Genomic DNA, 16,964 nt, shown 5'->3' with positions numbered 1-16,964 from the left:
AATTTCGTATTTTTAGTAGAGACGGGGTTTCTCCATGTTGGTCAGGCTGGTCTTCAACTCCCAACCTCAGGTGATCCACCCGCCTTGGCCTCCCAAAGTACTGGTATTACAAGCATGAGCCACTGCACCTGGTCAAGTCTAGCTGTTTTTTTATTGAGAACGTACCATATGCAGTGGAAAAGAGACAGAGCCTCTGACCTGGTGTTGCTCCAGCTTGAGCAGGAAGGACAGTCTATAGAGTAGTAACCACACTAAAGAGTAGTGGGTCCAGGGAGGGCTGTGGGAGAATTCTGGATGGAGCTGGCCAGATAGATGGGGAGTAGGAAGGGGAAGGAGTGAGTGCTCTGCCTGTGATACATTCAGGGAAAGGGAAATAGTGGGCATAGGTTACCGAGGAGGGTGATGCAAGAAGAGGTTAGAGCCAGGCACAGTGGTGCCCCAGGTGGTGGCTTGGGTGGGAGGATTACTTACTTGAGCCCAGGAGTTCGAGTCTAGCCTAGGCAACTAATTAAAAAAAGATAGAAAGCAATGGAGAGGTATGCAGGGATCAGTCCTGTGAAGCCTGGTGAGCCATAGGGTGAACTTAGTGCTGAGTATATTGGAGTCTCAGGTGGGTTTTTTCGGTGTTTTTTGTTGTTTTGAGACTTAATTTCACTCTGTCACCCAGGCTGGAGTGCAGTGGCGAGATCTCTGCTCACTGCAACCTCCCAGGTTCAAGCTATTATCCTGCTTCAGCCTCCGAAGTAGCTGGGACTACAGGCACACCACCACGCCCTGCTAATTTTTGTATTTTAGTTTAGCTGGGACTACAGGCATGCTACCATGTCCCGCTAATTTTTGTATTTTGGGGGTGGGGTTTTTTAGTGGATTTCTTTTGGGAAGAGAGATGTGTGGAGAGAGATGCCTGGCTTCAGTGCCCCAGCCAAAGAGACAAGGAAATAGGTTCAGGAAAGCAAAGTGAGTATTTTGGGTGGGCCAAGCATAGGAGTTTAGAACATGGGCCTTAGGGCTTTCAGTTTCAGCCCTACCACCTACCGGCTTTGTATATGCATTACTGAGCCTCTCACAGCTTCCATTTGCTCACTGCAGGGAAATGCAGAGTTGTGAGAGTTAATTCCTATAAGAACATGTGTGGGAACAAGTTAGTGTGGCACTGACTGGGTTTAGAGAAAGGCTCAAGGTGGCTGGGCACGGTGGCTCATACCTGTAATCCCAGCACTTCGGGAGGCTGAGGCAGGTGGATAACTTGAGGTCAGGAGTTTGAGACCAGCCTGGCCAACATGGTGAAACCCTATCTCTACTAAAATACAAAAATTAGCTGGGTGTAGTGGTGTGCACCTGTAGTTCCAGCTATTTGGGAGGCTGAGGCAGGAGAATTGCTTGAACCTGGGAGGCAGAGGTTGCAATGAGCCAAGGTCATACCACTGCACTCCAGCCTGGGCAACAGAGTGAGACTCCGTCTTAAAAAAAAAAAAAAAAAAAAAAAAAAAGAGAGAGAGAAGGGCTCAGGAAATAACATCTGCCCTCCTAACCTGTTATTGGGGTCCTGACTATCTGTCCATGGCAGGGCCAGACAAGTCTACTTCCTCATTTGTTTTTTTCACATCATCAAATTCTTCAGAACAATTTGTTACATGCTTGAGCTCTCATAGAGCAGCTGAATTCCCATTTTCAGAGCTGAGCAACCCCTTGTGTCTCAGGAAGTGAAACCCTGAGCAAGCTGTTTTTATTTTATTATTATTATTATTTTTTTTTTTTTATTGCATTTTAGGTTTTGGGGTACATGTGAAAAACATGCAAAGTTGTTGCATAGGTGCATTCATGGCAGTGTGATTTGCTGCCTCCCTCCCCCTCACCCATATCTGGCATTTCTCCCCATGCTATCCCTCCCCAACTCCCCCCGCCGCTGTCCCCCCCACTCCCCCGCAACAGACCCCCGTGTATAGTGCTCCCCTCCCTGTGTCCATGTGTTCTCCTTGTTCAACACCCTCCTATGAGTGAGAACATATGGTGTTTGGTTTTGTGTTCTGTGTCAGTTTGCTGAGAATGATGGTTTCCAGGTTCGTCCATGTCCCTACAAAGGACGCGAACTCCTCATTTTTAATGGCTGCATAATATTCCATGGTGTATATGTGCCACATTTTTCCTGTCCAGTCTATCATCGATGGGCATTTGGGTTGGTTCCAGGTCTTTGCTATTGTAAACTGTGCTGCAATGAACATTCGTGTGCATGTGTCCTTATAGTAGAACGATTTATAATCCTTTGGATATATGCCCAGTAATGGGATTGCTGGGTCAAATGGAATTTCTATTTCTAGGTCCTTGAGGAATCGCCACACTGTTTTCCACAGTGGTTGAACTAATTTACACTCCCACCAACAGTGTAAAAGTGTTCCTATTTCTCCACATCCTCTCCAGCATCTATTTTCTCCAGATTTTTTAATGATCGCCATTCTAACTGGCGTGAGATGGTATCTCAATGTAGTTTTGATTTGCATTTCTCTAATGACCAGTGATGATGAGCATTTTTTGATATGTTTGTTGGCCTCTTGTATGTCTTCTTTTGTAAAGTATCTGTTCATATCCTTCGCCCATTTTTGAATGGGCTTGTTTTTTTCTTGTAAATCTTTTTTAGCTCGTTGTAAATTCTGGATATCAGCCCTTTGTCAGATGGGTAGGCTGCAAAAATTTTTTCCCATTCTGTTGGTTGCCGATTCACTCTATTGACTGTTTCTTTTGCCGTGCAGAAGATGTGGAGTTTGATTAGGTCCCATTTGTCTATTTTGGCTTTTGTTGCCAATGCTTTTGGTGTTTTGGTCATAAAGTCCTTGTCTACGCCTATGTCCTGAATGGTTTTGCCTAGGTTTCCTTCTAGTGTTTTTATGGTGTTAGGCCTTATGTTTAAGTCTTTAATCCATCTGGAGTCAATTTTAGTGTAAGGTGTCAGGAAGGGGTCGAGTTTCTGCTTTCTGCATATGGTTAGCCAGTTTTGCAAGCTGTTTTAATTAGAGGTTTGAAGAAAACAGGAAAGGCCTCAGTGTGGGAGTCAACAAATTCTCCCCTCTCCCTGCAAGCCTTAAGTACTCAGGTTCTATTGCACTGAGGCTTTTAAGGGCCTTTGGTTGAGTGAGGGTAGCTGATAACAGCTTGCCTTCCACTGGGTTTTTAGCTCTCTGGCTGAGCAGAGCCTGCTGTCATGTTTTTGATGCTTTTGTCTTCCTCAGAACCTTTGTAGCTTTCATGGTTCCTGTGGCTTCAATCCAGCAGGGCCTCTCAGCCCTTTTTTTTTTTGAGACAGGCAGGGTCTCACTTTGTGTCACCCAGGCCGGAGTGTAGTGATGTCATGGCTCACAGCAGCCTCGACCTAGAGGGGCTCAAATGATCCTCCAGCCTCAGCCTCCAGAGTAGCTGGCACGGCAGGCACGTGCTACCACACCGGCTAATTTTAAATTTTTTTTTTTGTAGAAATGAGGTCTCACTATGTTACCCCAGCTAATCTCAAACTCCTGGGCTCAAGTGATCCTCAGCCTCTTAAGTGCTGGGATTACAGGTGTGAGCCACTGTGCCGGGCCTGCAAGCTTCCATCTTGTTAATTCCTGTCCTAACAGTTGTCCCTCACTGTTGCCTGTCTCACCTGAGGCCAGGGGCCTGAAGCTGCCCTCAGCCAACAGCATAGGATGTCTGACGTGCCTCCCTCCAGTTCTTTTGGAAGTTAAGTATAGGGAATCATTCCTTGGCAGGGTAGGGAGGGATCACTCATGCTTGCCTCCTTTCCTTAGGGGAAATCTTCAAGCTGAAGGCAGAGCTCAACAGTGACAAGAAGGAGAAGAAGAAGGAGGCAGTGAAGAAAGTGATTGCATCAATGACCGTGGGCAAAGATGTCAGGTATGCAGGAGTGGGCCTGGTGGCAGCTGGAAGCTGGCTGACAGGGGAGGGTTTATAGCTTGGGTCCACTTCAGTCTCTCCTTTAGGTTGTCTAGGGATCCATGTCTCCCCTAATACAGCTCCCTTCATAAAACTTTTTTGCCCAATAGAAGGTTTTGTTTACACAGGAAAGCCCTGGTACTGACAGGTCAGGTGGTGATGGAGTCAGTTAACTAGAATAGGTGGGAAAAGCAGCAGGCGATGGAGTGAGTATGGCATGAACCTTCTCAGAAACTCCAGAGGATCACTACTGACTAGGAAAGAGGATTCAGTGTGGCCTGGTCTTCAGGGAGGAGGGGGTGCGTGTGTGAATGTATGGGCACGCGCGCACGTGTGCTCGCATGCGTGTGTCTGTGTGTGTGCATTTGTTTGTTTTTGAGACAGAGTCTCACTCTGTCGCTAGGCTGGAGTGCAGTGGCGCAATCTCGGCTCACTACAACCTGCGACTCCCTGATTCAAGCGATTCTCCTGCGTCAGCCTCTCGAGTAGCTGGAATTACAGGTGCCCACCACCATGCCTGGCTAATTTTTTTTTTTTTTTTGGAGAGACAGGGTTTCACCATGTTGGCCAGGATGGTCTCTATCTCCTCTTGTGATCCACCTGCCTTGGCCTCCCTAAGTGCTGTTACAGTGTGAGCCACTGCGCCTGGCCAGGTCTTCTGGTTTTTAAAAAGAATGGGAAATCTGGGCCGCACGTGGTGGCTCACACCTGTAATCCCAGCACTTTGGGAGGCTGAGGTGGGTGGATCATGAGGTCAGGAGTTCAAGACCAGCTTGGCCAATATGGTGAAATCCCATCTCTTCTAAAAATACAAAAATTAGCCGGGCATGGTGGTGCGTGCCTGTAATCTCAGCACTTGGGATGCGGAGGCAGGAGAATCGATTGAACTTGGGAGGCAGAGGTTGCAGTGAGCTGAGATTGCACCACTGTGCTCCAGCCTGGGTGACAGAGTGAGACTCCGTCTCAAAAAAAAAAAAGAGAATGGGAAAGCTGTATTTTTAATTTTAAATCTCCCTGTCTTAAGTAGCCAAATAATATTAAACCAACACTGTATGGTGCAAGTAAAACACACGTGCCAGATTGGATTTCTCTAATATGTCACCTGTTTGTAACCTCTGTTGCACCTGACGGCTGGAGCAGGTTGTATGTAGAATGGCTGATGCACCTTGGCTCATGCTTCCCCTGTGGGAGTGCCCAGTGACCCAGCTTGTCTTCCCATCTTTAAAAACCCAATCAAGGTCTGCCTTTCCCTGTTGCCAGCCCACTACCTCAAACTCAAAGCATTTGCTCTCGGTTCCCATCACCCAGCACTAAATGGAGACTGTTCTCTTTTGTGTACTTGTGTTTACCTGCTCACCAGATTGCAAAATCTCAAAGGCAGGTACTGGATTTTATAACAGCTTAATATTTGCACAGTATTTGAGAGTCTGCACAGAACATTTTCAGATTTGTTTTCTTAGTAGTTCCTTACAATTCCCATATTGTAGGTAATGACGGTTTTACTGCCAAAGAAATAAAAACATAAAGCGACTGCCTAAGAGTCACATGGTTTATGGCAGAACTAGGACTCAAGCCCAGTTCTTCTGAAATCCAAATCCAGGCTGCTTTCACCCATGCCCTCGTGGTACCCAGCCCTGTGCCTCGTAGCTTAGGTGCTGATGTAGAGCAGCTCCCCTCCAGGTCCCAAGATAGGCTCCCACTACTCCAGACTTTCGCATGGATCAACCCCCAGCAAGGACCTCCTGCCAGCAGCTCTGGAAAGCAGCTCTGCAGAGAGCCCTTTGGAAGCCAGAGCCGCAAAGGGAGCAGGCGCCTGCTGGACAGCTGGCCCTCCTTCCAAGTCAGATTTCTTCCAGGACAAAGCCGCTCTCCTTCACCCAGAACACCACTGTCGCCTCCTCACAGAGGAGAAACATCTTTGTTCTTCCGTCTCAGAAGAGCTGGCTTTGTAGATATGACTGGCCCCAAAGAGCGAGTCGTCCTCATCAGCAGTTTTTCCTCCTTCCTCCTCCCCATTCTTCCTGGTGTGTCATCTTCCAAGGTGATACATCCATTTTGGCTTTGGCAGCACTCCTGCTTGTTGGGGCTCAGGAAGTTCACTTTGACTTCTTAAGTCTCTGTGTTGACACGTCCTTGCCTGTAAACACATAAGAATTGACAGGGGATCTGATGATTCCAAGATAGAAAATTGCTCTCTAACCAAATTTCTTATTTTAAGGCCTGTGACTCTGGGACCATGTGCCACGTTGAAAAGGGTTCCACCCAGTGGTCGTGAGCACAAACCTTGTTCCTCCTCCAGGAGCCTGGCTCCTCCAGGCAGGTTATTTGACATTTATGAACCTCAGTATTCTGTGAAATGGGGATCATCCCCTGACTTCTTAGGGCAGTTAAATGAGATCAAGTATGTAAAGCTCTTAGCACCAAGCCTGGTGTATGGTGTGTGCTCCATGCATGCTGTGCTGGTTCTTAGTGGGTGTCAGAGCTTGCGGTGAAAGCAGTGTGAGCCATCCTGCTTCCCTGCGACCCCCCAGAACCAGCAGCCCAATGTAAGGCGCCACGTTAAGTATCAGAGAGGGAGAAAGAGTCATTTTCATTTACTCAGCACCTCCCAGATAACAAGGACCAGATACCTAAGTATGTTGTCTCATTCAGTTATCATAAAGGCCCTGTGAAGTGAGTTTCTATTGCACCTTCCTTGGAAGTGAGGAAATTGAGACTCAGGGCAAGGGGGCAGGTGACAAAGGAATTTCTCCATCGTACAGCTAGCAAGAGGCAGTGCTGGGTTTGGCGGGCTCCAGAATTCATGTTTGAACTGTATGAAAAGAACCAAGGACTTTTTCTGCTTTTTTTATTTATTTTTGAGATGGGGTCTTACTCTGTCACCCCGGCTGGAGTGCAGTGATGTGATCTTGGCTCACTGCAACCTCCGCCTCCCAGGTTCAAGTGATTCTTCTGCCTCAGCCTCCCGAGTAGCAGGGATTACAGGCACCTGCCACCTCGCCCGGCTAATTTTTGTTTTTGTTTTTTAAATAGGGACAGGGTTTCACCATATTGGCCAGGCTGGTCTCGAACCCCTGACTTTGTGATCCGCCCGCCTCACTCTCCCGAAGTGCGGGGATTACAGGCATGAGCCACTGCACCCGGCCCTTTTTCTGCTTTTAAAATTACCCTTTGGGATTCTCTTTCTACCAATAGGTGTTGATTGTTAACAGCACATCCGATACCCTCCCTTTTACCAGGAAGTCATCCAGTGTGTCTCTCCTTTCTCTCCTACCACCGTCCTCCCACCCACTAGTTAGCAGCCTGAAAATCTTCCTCTTTCTTCAGCCTTTCCCTTGCTGACACCGTTTTGACCTTTCAGTGCCCTCTTCCCTGATGTGGTGAACTGCATGCAGACGGACAACCTGGAGCTGAAGAAGCTGGTATACCTCTACCTGATGAATTATGCCAAGAGTCAGCCTGACATGGCCATTATGGCCGTCAACACCTTTGTGAAGGTGAGCAGGAGCTTGGTGGGCATGGGGGTATGGGGGAATGGGGTGCTTAAGGCTCTGTCTCCCCTCAGTCTCTTTGGGGTGGTGCCCTGTGGCGCTGGATGGAATTCAGACTTTTGGACTGCCCGTGCCCGCCCAGCCTGCAGGCCTCTTCCTCCAGCAGAGGGCTCCCACTTCCCAGAAAACCAGATGCCAAGGCCGCTGCCTAACTCATCCTGTGTGAGGTCCTGCAAGGCCTGTCGATCCCCTCACCACCCTGATTGGGCCCTGCTGTGCATGCTTTGCCAGGACAGGAATTAGCAGGTGTCTGAGAGCTTCTCTGTTCCCCTTCTAGACTGCTGCTTACTCCATTTTCTGTCCTTCAGATTGAATTGTCAGCTCTGTGCACCTTTATTTTAATTTCATTTTCTCCTAATGTTTACTACCTGTGAATCTGCATACCTTTAGAATCTTAGCTTCCTCTGAGTCCTGTCCATGCTCAGATATGGGGATATGAGGCTTCTGTGGCCAGAGGAAAAATTGGGCTGTGATGCTAGGTGGATGTGAGTTTGAATCACGGCTCTGCTCTGTGGCTTCGGATGAGCTCCAAGCCTTCCTGAGAGCCTCAGTTTCATCATCAATAAAATGGGACCAGTATTGTATTTTTACTGTGAGGATAAGAGGAGATGATGTGCAGAGCTGGCATGGGTGCTGGTTACATAGCATTTACTTTGGCTGCTGTTGGCTGTAGTTGGTAGAGATCCACAGCAGCCATCTGATGTTGCTCAGCTTAGCAGGGCTCAGAGCTGCAGGCCAGGGAGAATATGAAGCACAGATGGCTCATCCCACCCCTGCCCTGGCCGATGGCTGGTTCCCCTCAGGACTGTGAGGACCCCAACCCCCTCATCTGAGCCCTGGCGGTGCGGACCATGGGCTGCATCCGCGTTGACAAGATCACAGAGTACCTATGTGAGCCTCTCCGGAAGTGCCTGAAGGATGAGGATCCATACGTGTGCAAGACAGCAGCTGTGTGCGTGACCAAGCTTCACGACATCAATGCCCAGCGGGTGGAGGATCAGGGCTTCCTGGACACCCTTAAAGACCTCATCTCCGACTCTAACCCCATGGTAAGCCACTGCCACCCACCGTGCCTCCTCCACCGCCTCCTGGGTTGCTTGGGAAGACGTTGGCTTGACCCTTCACCAGGCAGTCCTGAGTACGTAGAAGTCAGAGCCTGGCTGGGGTGCCAGTTGTTCATGTGCCTGTGGTGGTTCAGGCATCCTCTTTGGAGGGAGCTGGACCTGGATTCCCTTCTCACCCTCTGACTAGCTGCACAACCTGGAGCACTGCCTAGGCTTCCAGGACTGTCTTCTTCATCAGTGAGATGGATCTAATTCTACATAGTGGGCAGGAGTGCTGTGAAGGTGACGTGCCTGGCATGGCCTGGCACACAGTGGGTGTGTGATCAATACTAGTGCCCTCCTTCCCCTTCTAGTCACTGTTAGTGTTGCTGTCCTCTCACCAAGACCAATGCTGCATGTGGGGTGCTTTTCCCTTCTCCCCATCTTTGCTGGGTTGTAGAGGGCCACCCTTGAAGTAGCATAGCCTGGAAGACGGGACATCCAGATGTAGCAGGATATGGAACCCCACAGTCTCCTTACCCATGATGGTGGCAGCAGTTTGGAGGGCAGTTTGTCAGGGCGTGTTTAAAATGAAGAATGCACATGCTGGAACAGTAGTGGTAAAACAAAAAAAAAAAGAGAGAAAAAGTAAAAAATAATATGAATGCACAAACCCAGCCATCCCACTCTGAGCAGAAACGCTGAGCAACTGCCACACACAGTACTGAGTGGCTAGTACAGGGATGGGCACTGGAGCCCTGGACGGGCCACAGGGAAAAGTTAGAAACAATGCAGAACACACTTAAAAACAGCTGCCTAAGTCCAGATGTGGGGGCTCACACCTGTAATCCCAGCACTTTGGGAGGCCAAGGTGGGCAGATCACCTGAGGTCAGGAGTTTGAGACCAGCCTGGCCAACAACCAGAACTCTGTCTCTACTAAAAATACAAAAATTAGCTGGGCATGGTGGCGTGTGCCTGTAATCCCAGCTACTCGGGAGGCTGAGGTAGGAGGATTGCTTGAGCCCAGGAGGCAGAGGTTACAGTGAGCTGAGATTGTGTCACTGCACTTCAGCCTGGGCAACAGAGTGAGACTCTGTCTCAAAAACAACAACAACAACAAAAAAAACAGGCTGGGCGCAGTGGCTCACGCCTGTAATCCCATCACTTTGGGAGGCTGAGGCGGGAGGATCACCTGAGGTCAGGAGTCTGAGACCAGCCTGACCAATATGGCAAAACTCCATCTCTAATAAAAATACAGAAATTAGCTGGGCCTGGTGGTGCATGTGTGTAATCGATCCCAGCTACTGGGAGGTGGAGGCACAAGAATCACTTGAACCCGAGAGGCGGAGGTTGTAGTGAGCTAAAATCACACCACTGCACTCCAACCTGGGCAATAGAGTGCCACTCTATCTCAAAAAAAAAGAAAACCAGCTACTCTAGTGGAAATGGATTGTGGGCCTGGAGCTTCACCTGGCAAGCCCCTCTTCTCCAGCCCCCATCCACTCCCAGTAGCCTCGAGGAACTCCGAAGGAATCCCTTAGCTCTAAGAAGCACGGCTGACAAGCATTGAAGTGAGCCGCTGTTGCTGGTACACAGGGGTGCTGTGTTAGGAAGCTGGAAATGCTTTCTATGGCTAGGCACTTGGAGCTATGTCTTGTTTTTCTAAATGGCAGGCACACTTGTTTTTGAGCTAGGTTGCAGAGGAGTCAGCAGGGTGACTGCTTGGAGTGCGTCTCGTTGCAGCTCCAGAGCCTGCCCATCGAGTCATATTCCTTTCAGGATATTTGACCTCTGACCAGCCCGCATCATCAGCCCCACTGCCCCCTGGCCTGTGAGCAGCACCCCCAGTCTCTGCCCCTTTCACCCTCTCAGCCAGGTGGTGGCCAATGCAGTAGCAGCGCTCTCAGAAATCGCGGAGTCTCACCCCAGCAGCAATCTGCTCGATCTGAACCCACAGTCCATCAACAAGCTTCTGACAGCCCTGAATGAGTGCACCGAGTGGGGCCAGATCTTCATCCTGGACTGCCTGGCCAACTATACGCCCAAGGATGACCGTGAGGCCCAGAGGTGAGCAGGCTGCCCCTTGCTTGCCAGATCAGGGTCCTCAGGGGCTCCAACCAGGCATTGGTCCTCAGGCCTTAGTGGGCCCCTTCTAGGGCCTTGCCCCGCAACCCACCCTCAGACACACCTAAAGGGAAGCCTGCCTGCTTCCCACCTCTCCAGAGCAAGGCAGGCAGGAGAGTTGCCTGGGGCAGTCAGCTCAGTGTCTCCTGAGGGCACAGACACAGCCTGGCCTGGGAGCTCACAGAAGTCCAGGGCACCTCCGTTGAGTTCAGGAGATGGGTAGCACCAGAGCCGCTGCTCACTGAATTCTCACTGGGTGTCTGGGGCTCTGCCAGGTGCTTTCCATACATTACAGAGTCTTTAATGCAACTCTCATCATCCCCCATTTTCCAGATGAGGGCGCTGCAGCTTAGAGAGGTAAAGGGAATGAAGTGGGGGTTGGCATCTATACAGTATGTACTACATGCCAGCACTGTGCTGCTGCTTCTTTTTTTTTTTTTTTTTTTGAGGCAGGATCTCTGTCCCCCAGGCTGGAGCTGCAGCCTCAACCTCCTGGGCTCAGTCAATTTTCCCAAGTAGCTAGGACTACAGATGTGTGCCAACATGCCCAGCTAATTTTATATTTTTTGTAGAGACAGGATTTCACCGTGTTGCCCAGGCTGGTTTCAAACTGCTGGGCTCAAGCAATCCATCCACCGCAGCCTCGCCCGGCCTTGTTCTTTACATGCATTATCTCATTAAGCCCCTAGCAATCCTGTGAAGTAGGCATCATTATCTTGATTCTATAGATGAGGAAACTGAGGCCCAGAGTGATCTGAACCTGCTGGGGGTTAGTTAGCAGGTAGCAGAACCAAGATTTAGATCTTTCTCCTACAAAAAACATGTTTGCTTGCTTGTTTGTTTAAGTCAGGGTCTCACTCTGTCACTCAGGCTGGAGCGCAGTGGCACAATCATAGCTCACTGCAGCCTCGAACTCCTCAAAGCAATCTTGCCTCTGCCTCCCAAGTAGCTGGGACCACAGGCGTGTACTACCATACCCAGCTAGTGTGTAAAATTACTTTTAGTAGAGAAGGGTCTCACAATTTTGCTTAGGCTGGACATGCTCTTTTTTTTTTTTTTTTTTGAGACAAGGTCTCACTCTGTTGCCCAGGCTGGAGTGCAGTGGCATGATCTCGGCTCACTGCAGTCTCCACCTCCTGGGTTCAAGCAATTCTCGTGTTTCAGCCTCCCAAATAGCTGGGGCTACAGGTGCTCGCCACCATGCCTGGCTAATTTGTATATGTTTTGGTAAAGACAGGGATTCACCATGTTGCCCATGCTGATCTCAAACTCCTGACCTCAAGTGATCCACCTGCCTCAGCCTCCCAAAGTGCTAGGATTACAGGCGTGAGCTACCGCGCCTGGCCTGGACATGCTGGTTTGAGAACTAAAAGCAGGATGTTTCCCTTTGTCTTTCCTGTTTGCCGCATTGGAACGGATGGACCCCAGCATCTGTGAGCGGGTCACACCCAGGCTCTCCCACGCCAACTCTGCTGTGGTGCTCTCTGCTGTGAAGGTGCTGATGAAGTTCATGGAGATGTTGTCTAAGGACCTGGACTACTACGGCACACTTCTCAAGAAGCTGGCCCCACCCCTGGTCACACTGCTGTCGGCCGAGCCGGAGCTGCAGTACGTGGCTCTGCGCAACATCAATCTCATCGTGCAGAAAAGGTACTGAGGTCACTACACACAAGTGCCATGCGTACCCCTCGGGGAGCCTTTTCTGCTGGGAATGGGGGCTCTCAAAGGAAACTGACCTGTCACCACGCAGGAAGTCTCAAATAGCTTAACCCAGAACAGCTTAACCAAAGGAGCAACTTTGCCCCTTGAGGGACATTTGGCGGTGTCTGGAGATACTTTGGTTTTCACAGCTGGGGGGGCATGCTACTGGCTTCTAGTGACAGAGGCTAGGAGTGCTGGTCAGCATCCTACAGTGCACAGAATAGCCCTTCACAGTAACTGTCCAGCCGGCGATGTCAGCAGTGCCGAGGTTGAGAAGCCCTGGCTTAACCTAACCACGAAGCAGGCTGTGTAAAGACTAGCTTGGTGCTTAAACTAGATACTGGGTTCACAGTCCACAGAGCCGTCCTGAAATGGGCTGTCAGATTTCGCGTATCTGTGTGCATTTCTTTGGGGACAGGGTCCATAGCTGTAGTCAAATTCTCTGAGGTTGGAGGACTACAAGAAATTGAGGAACTGTTGGACTTTGCATCAACCTCGAGGTCTGGGGGAGGGGTGCATCGGACTCACTCCGAATGCTGTGCCGCCCGCTTCCCTCCTCCCGTGAGAATGGCTGCAGCAGTGAGCCGCTGCACCCAGGGCACGCAGTCTGGTAGTGGAGGGTAGGCGGGAGCAGAAAAACCATTGAGCGGTGCTGGGTCTGAGGGGTTCGTGGCATGATCCCCTTCTTCCTCTGAAGTGGCTCTGAGTGGCGGAGCCCTGCAGCTCTGGGGAGTGGGATTGACCTTGAGTTCTCCTCGCAGCTCTTGGTCACATGGCTCAGTCAGCAGTGGGAACTTGACTGTAGCAACTGTTGATGATTTGTATGTTACAGCAGGCCCTGTGGCTGGGAGTGGGGCTACACAGAGAACTGGGGCCTCGTTAGTCATTTTCTCTTAAAAGATAGCACATCCTCCTGGTCGTAGCATCATTCTGGGTCTTAGTACTCTCTGGGGGACCTAGAGATACTGGTCGAATTGGGATATTAGGGAGGTAAAGATGGGAAAGCCTTCTGAGTTCCTAAACCAAGGGATGAAACTCGGGCTTCCCGGTTGCAGCATGGGTCTTTATACGCCAATGCCCTTGGGTCACGAATTTAATGCGGCGTAGTGACTAGTAGAGCAGATCAGCGTGCAGGGTTTCCTGTGCTATATTTAACATGGTAAATCTCTTAAGAAGTCTGTGTCACTGAGACATGCCCTGCCCTGGTCTTGAGATGTGGCTGGGCAGCTTTTGCCAAGTCCTAATTGCAGAAATCATCTTCCTGCTACCCATCTCGGGGTCTTGCCTCTCCCGTGGGGCACGACAAAGGCTCCTTGCTTGACCAGGACCTCTCCGCAGTGTGCACAGCAGCACAGAGTACTGTTTCCTCCTTTCTCTCTGTCCTGTCTTTCCCCTTCCTCACTGTCTGCCCTCATACCTTTTCCTTCCTCCTTTCTGTTCTGGAAGGGCATATGAGTAGGAGTCAGAGGCAGGTGATTCTCGTCCCACTGCCATCCTTACTGACATTGGCCATGTGACCTAGTGCCAGCCTCTCATCCTCTCTGAAATTTCCTTGTCCAGGAAAAATGTGGTGGGTGATACTGGCAGAAGGCAGAAGGATGTAGCCTTTGAGGGAGGAACAATGACACATGTGAAAGGGCCCAGCTCGTGACAGCTCCTGCCTAGCAATGCTTCTTTGAGGCAGGCATCGATCATGCTAGATCTCACAGTAGGCTGATGAGGTCTGTGCCCGTGTTGGGATCCCAAGACCACCCTCGTGCTCAGGATTCACTAGCAGTACTCACAGAACTCAGCATATATTTTTTAAATATATTTTTTCTTTTTGAGACAGGGTCTTGCTATGTTGCCTAGGCTGGTCTTGAACTCCTTGGCTCAAGCAATCCTCCTGCCTCAGTCTCCCAAAGTGCCGGGATGACAGGTGCAAGCCACCACGCCCAGCCAGGACTGAGCATATAGCTGTACCCACAGCAAAGATCTATCAGCAGCAGAGCAGGGCTGCCCGACTGGGTCACAGGGGAGAAGGACAGAGGCGGAGTCTGGAGGATCTGTGAGAGGCCTCCTTGTACCTGCTCCTTGCCTTGGGGAGTCACACAGAGCACACTCCTCCCCCAGCAAAATGTGGCATCGTGTGTGCAGTGTTTCTGCCCAGGGAAGCCTATTTGAGACTTGGCACCCAAGCTTGTTATTGGAGGCACCTACCCAAAGTCCAGACTCACAGGAGGGAAGCACATGTTCAGCATAAACTATATTCTTTGTATAATGGTCTAGGCACAGGTAAATACCTTTATCATTCAGGGAATGGTGGAACACTTCCAAAATCCAAGTTGCCACGCGCCAGGCCTTCTGAGGCTAGCAGTCCCAGACCTGCAGTGGTAATGTGTTTCTGTCCAGTGTCAATGTCATTTCATGGGTGAGCAAACAGGCCTGAGGTCACAGGCCGGGACTGGGGCTGAGATGTGTCTGATGCCCAAGCCCGTCCCGTGAGACCCGCTGCCTCTGGAGTCTCTCACTGTGCTCCCTGTCCCTTTCGGTGATGTGCTCAGGCACACAGGGGCCAGTCAGAGCCTCGCTCAGGCCGGTTGGTGGGCCCTCTGCCTAGGAGCCATGGCAGTGACTCTGCCTTCACAAACATCAGGGTCCACCTCAGATGCCAGAAATGTCCCAGCAAATGTGGAGGGGGTTTTCTCACGGAGTTTATGCCTTGTTTTTTGCTCTCCGGGCATCCTGCCCCACCACCAGGCCTGAGATCTTGAAGCATGAGATGAAGGTGTTCTTCGTGAAGTACAACGACCCTATCTACGTGAAGCTGGAGAAGCTGGACATCATGATCCGCCTGGCCTCCCAGGCCAACATTGCCCAGGTTAGCAGCATGTGATGATTAGGGCACAGGCTTGGTGTGAGACAGTTCCACCACCACCAAACTGTGGGCTCTGGGCCAGCGGACCAGTCTCACCATGAACGGTTGATCTTACGAAGAGTTTAGCATGGGACATGGGACTTAGTAAGCAAGTAAAAGAACTGATGCTTTTGTTACTAAAGACTGTTTCTCGGCCAGGCGTGGTGGCTCACGCCTGTAATCCCAGTGCTTCAGGAGGCCGAGGCTGGCAGATCTTCTGAGATTAGGAGTTTGAGACCAGCCTGACTAACACGGAGAAGCCTCGTCTCTACTAAAAGTACAAAATTAACTGGGCCTGGTGGTGCATGCCTGTAATCCCAGCTACTCCGGAGGCTGAGGCAGAAGAATCAGTTGAAACCTAGGAGGCGGAGGTTACGGTGTGCCGAGATCACACCATTGCACTCCAGCCTGGGCAACAAGAGCAAAACTAAAAGTTTCTATTATCACCTGTCATCCCTTACAAAGTGGTATTGGATATGTTAGCTACATCCACCCAAAATAAGGTTGTCCAGCCCTGCTTTCCTTTTCAGGCACCTGCCAGCTCTCTCCCTCCCTTGGGCCTTCCACTTGGAGCAGGAGGCAGAATCCCATTCTCCTAGGGAGTCTGTGTATATTCACTGCCCAGGAGTGTTCCAACAGATTGCCCCATCAGGTCCCCCGCCAACCCCATCTTTTCTGTTTGGACCACAGGTGTTGGCGGAGCTGAAAGAGTATGCAACAGAAGTGGATGTGGACTTCGTACGGAAGGCTGTGCGTGCCATTGGCCGCTGTGCCATCAAGGTGGAGGTGAGGGCCTGGGACTCCGTCCTTGGCTGGAGAAGGGAAAGGGAGCCGAAACCAGGAAACCAGTCTGATTCGAGCAGAATCTACCAGCTTGCTTGTGGTCTGGAAAGGCCTGAGGCTTACCACCGCAGCCCCCATGGCGAGTATTGTGCAGATCTGGCGGGGTTCCTTCTCACTCTGTAGAATCCTTTAGGCCTTGGAGTTGCTGTAGATTGAATTAACCCATCATAATCAGGGTTCTGCTGCAGCGTTTGCCAAGATGCTGGGGCAGCCACAAGCCAGCGGTGGCCTTGGTGGACTTCGCGTTCACTTCACAGAGCTCTGGGCAAGGGCCCTGCCTGTTGAACATTTTTTGGCAAATACTGTCATCATTCAGCTGCCCACGCGCCCCTGTGTCCAAGCGTCCCAGCGTCCTGGCATTTTATCCCCTTCCTTTCTCTGTCTGTGGAGATGTTCCTTGACCACTAAGCCAGATTTTCCTTAAATGGGTCCACTGGTGACTAGAGGGTCCTGGGATAGCTGGTCATCCCCCGACTATGCCCTCGAGGCGTGCTCGCCTTGGAGCCTGTGATGCCATCCTGAGAAATCTCCCTCAGAGCAGGCCATGAGAGCAGCATGTGAAAATAAAGGCAGAAACAGTCAGAGGTTCTGTGAGCGTTCTGGTCACAGGAGTCCCCTTTCTGAAACAAATAAAAAGAGAGGTGGGGTTGGACTGCAGGTAGTCACCTTGCTCTCAGAAGCTCTGCCTCTGGCTTCTCCTCAGTTTCATTCCCCATGCCCCTGCCATCCTAGGGCCATGATTTGGTTCTCCCCTGTTTTCTGGGGAGAGAGTTTTCCTGTTTTCCCGCTATGACGAGGAAGGTGCTTGAGGAGTGACTTGGAGCCCTCGGCCACGGCATGGTCATCAGAGGCTCTATTGGAAATGGGGTGTGGGGACCTGG

At 50.6% G+C, this 16,964-nt stretch overlaps 1 protein-coding gene across 1 annotated transcript in view; it reads left to right on the top strand.

Moving 5' to 3' along the window:
- The window catches only part of LOC105713792 (AP-1 complex subunit beta-1-like), a 64,424-nt gene that overhangs the window by 22,180 nt on the left and 25,280 nt on the right, over positions 1-16,964 (top strand). The window contains 7 exon segments of the mRNA XM_064367881.1: positions 3,780-3,885; positions 7,286-7,421; positions 8,279-8,524; positions 10,396-10,586; positions 12,072-12,293; positions 15,084-15,204; positions 15,931-16,026. Coding sequence (XP_064223951.1) covers positions 3,780-3,885; positions 7,286-7,421; positions 8,279-8,524; positions 10,396-10,586; positions 12,072-12,293; positions 15,084-15,204; positions 15,931-16,026 — 1,118 coding nt within the window.

The sequence above is a fragment of the Aotus nancymaae genome, unplaced genomic scaffold (genome assembly GCF_030222135.1).
Source record: "Aotus nancymaae isolate 86718 unplaced genomic scaffold, 86718_ANA_hifiasm-v0.15.2.pri h1tg000076l, whole genome shotgun sequence".
NCBI lineage: Eukaryota > Metazoa > Chordata > Mammalia > Primates > Aotidae > Aotus > Aotus nancymaae.
The sequence above is the reverse complement of the archived record's forward strand: the minus strand, read 5'-3'. Positions and strand labels throughout refer to the sequence as shown.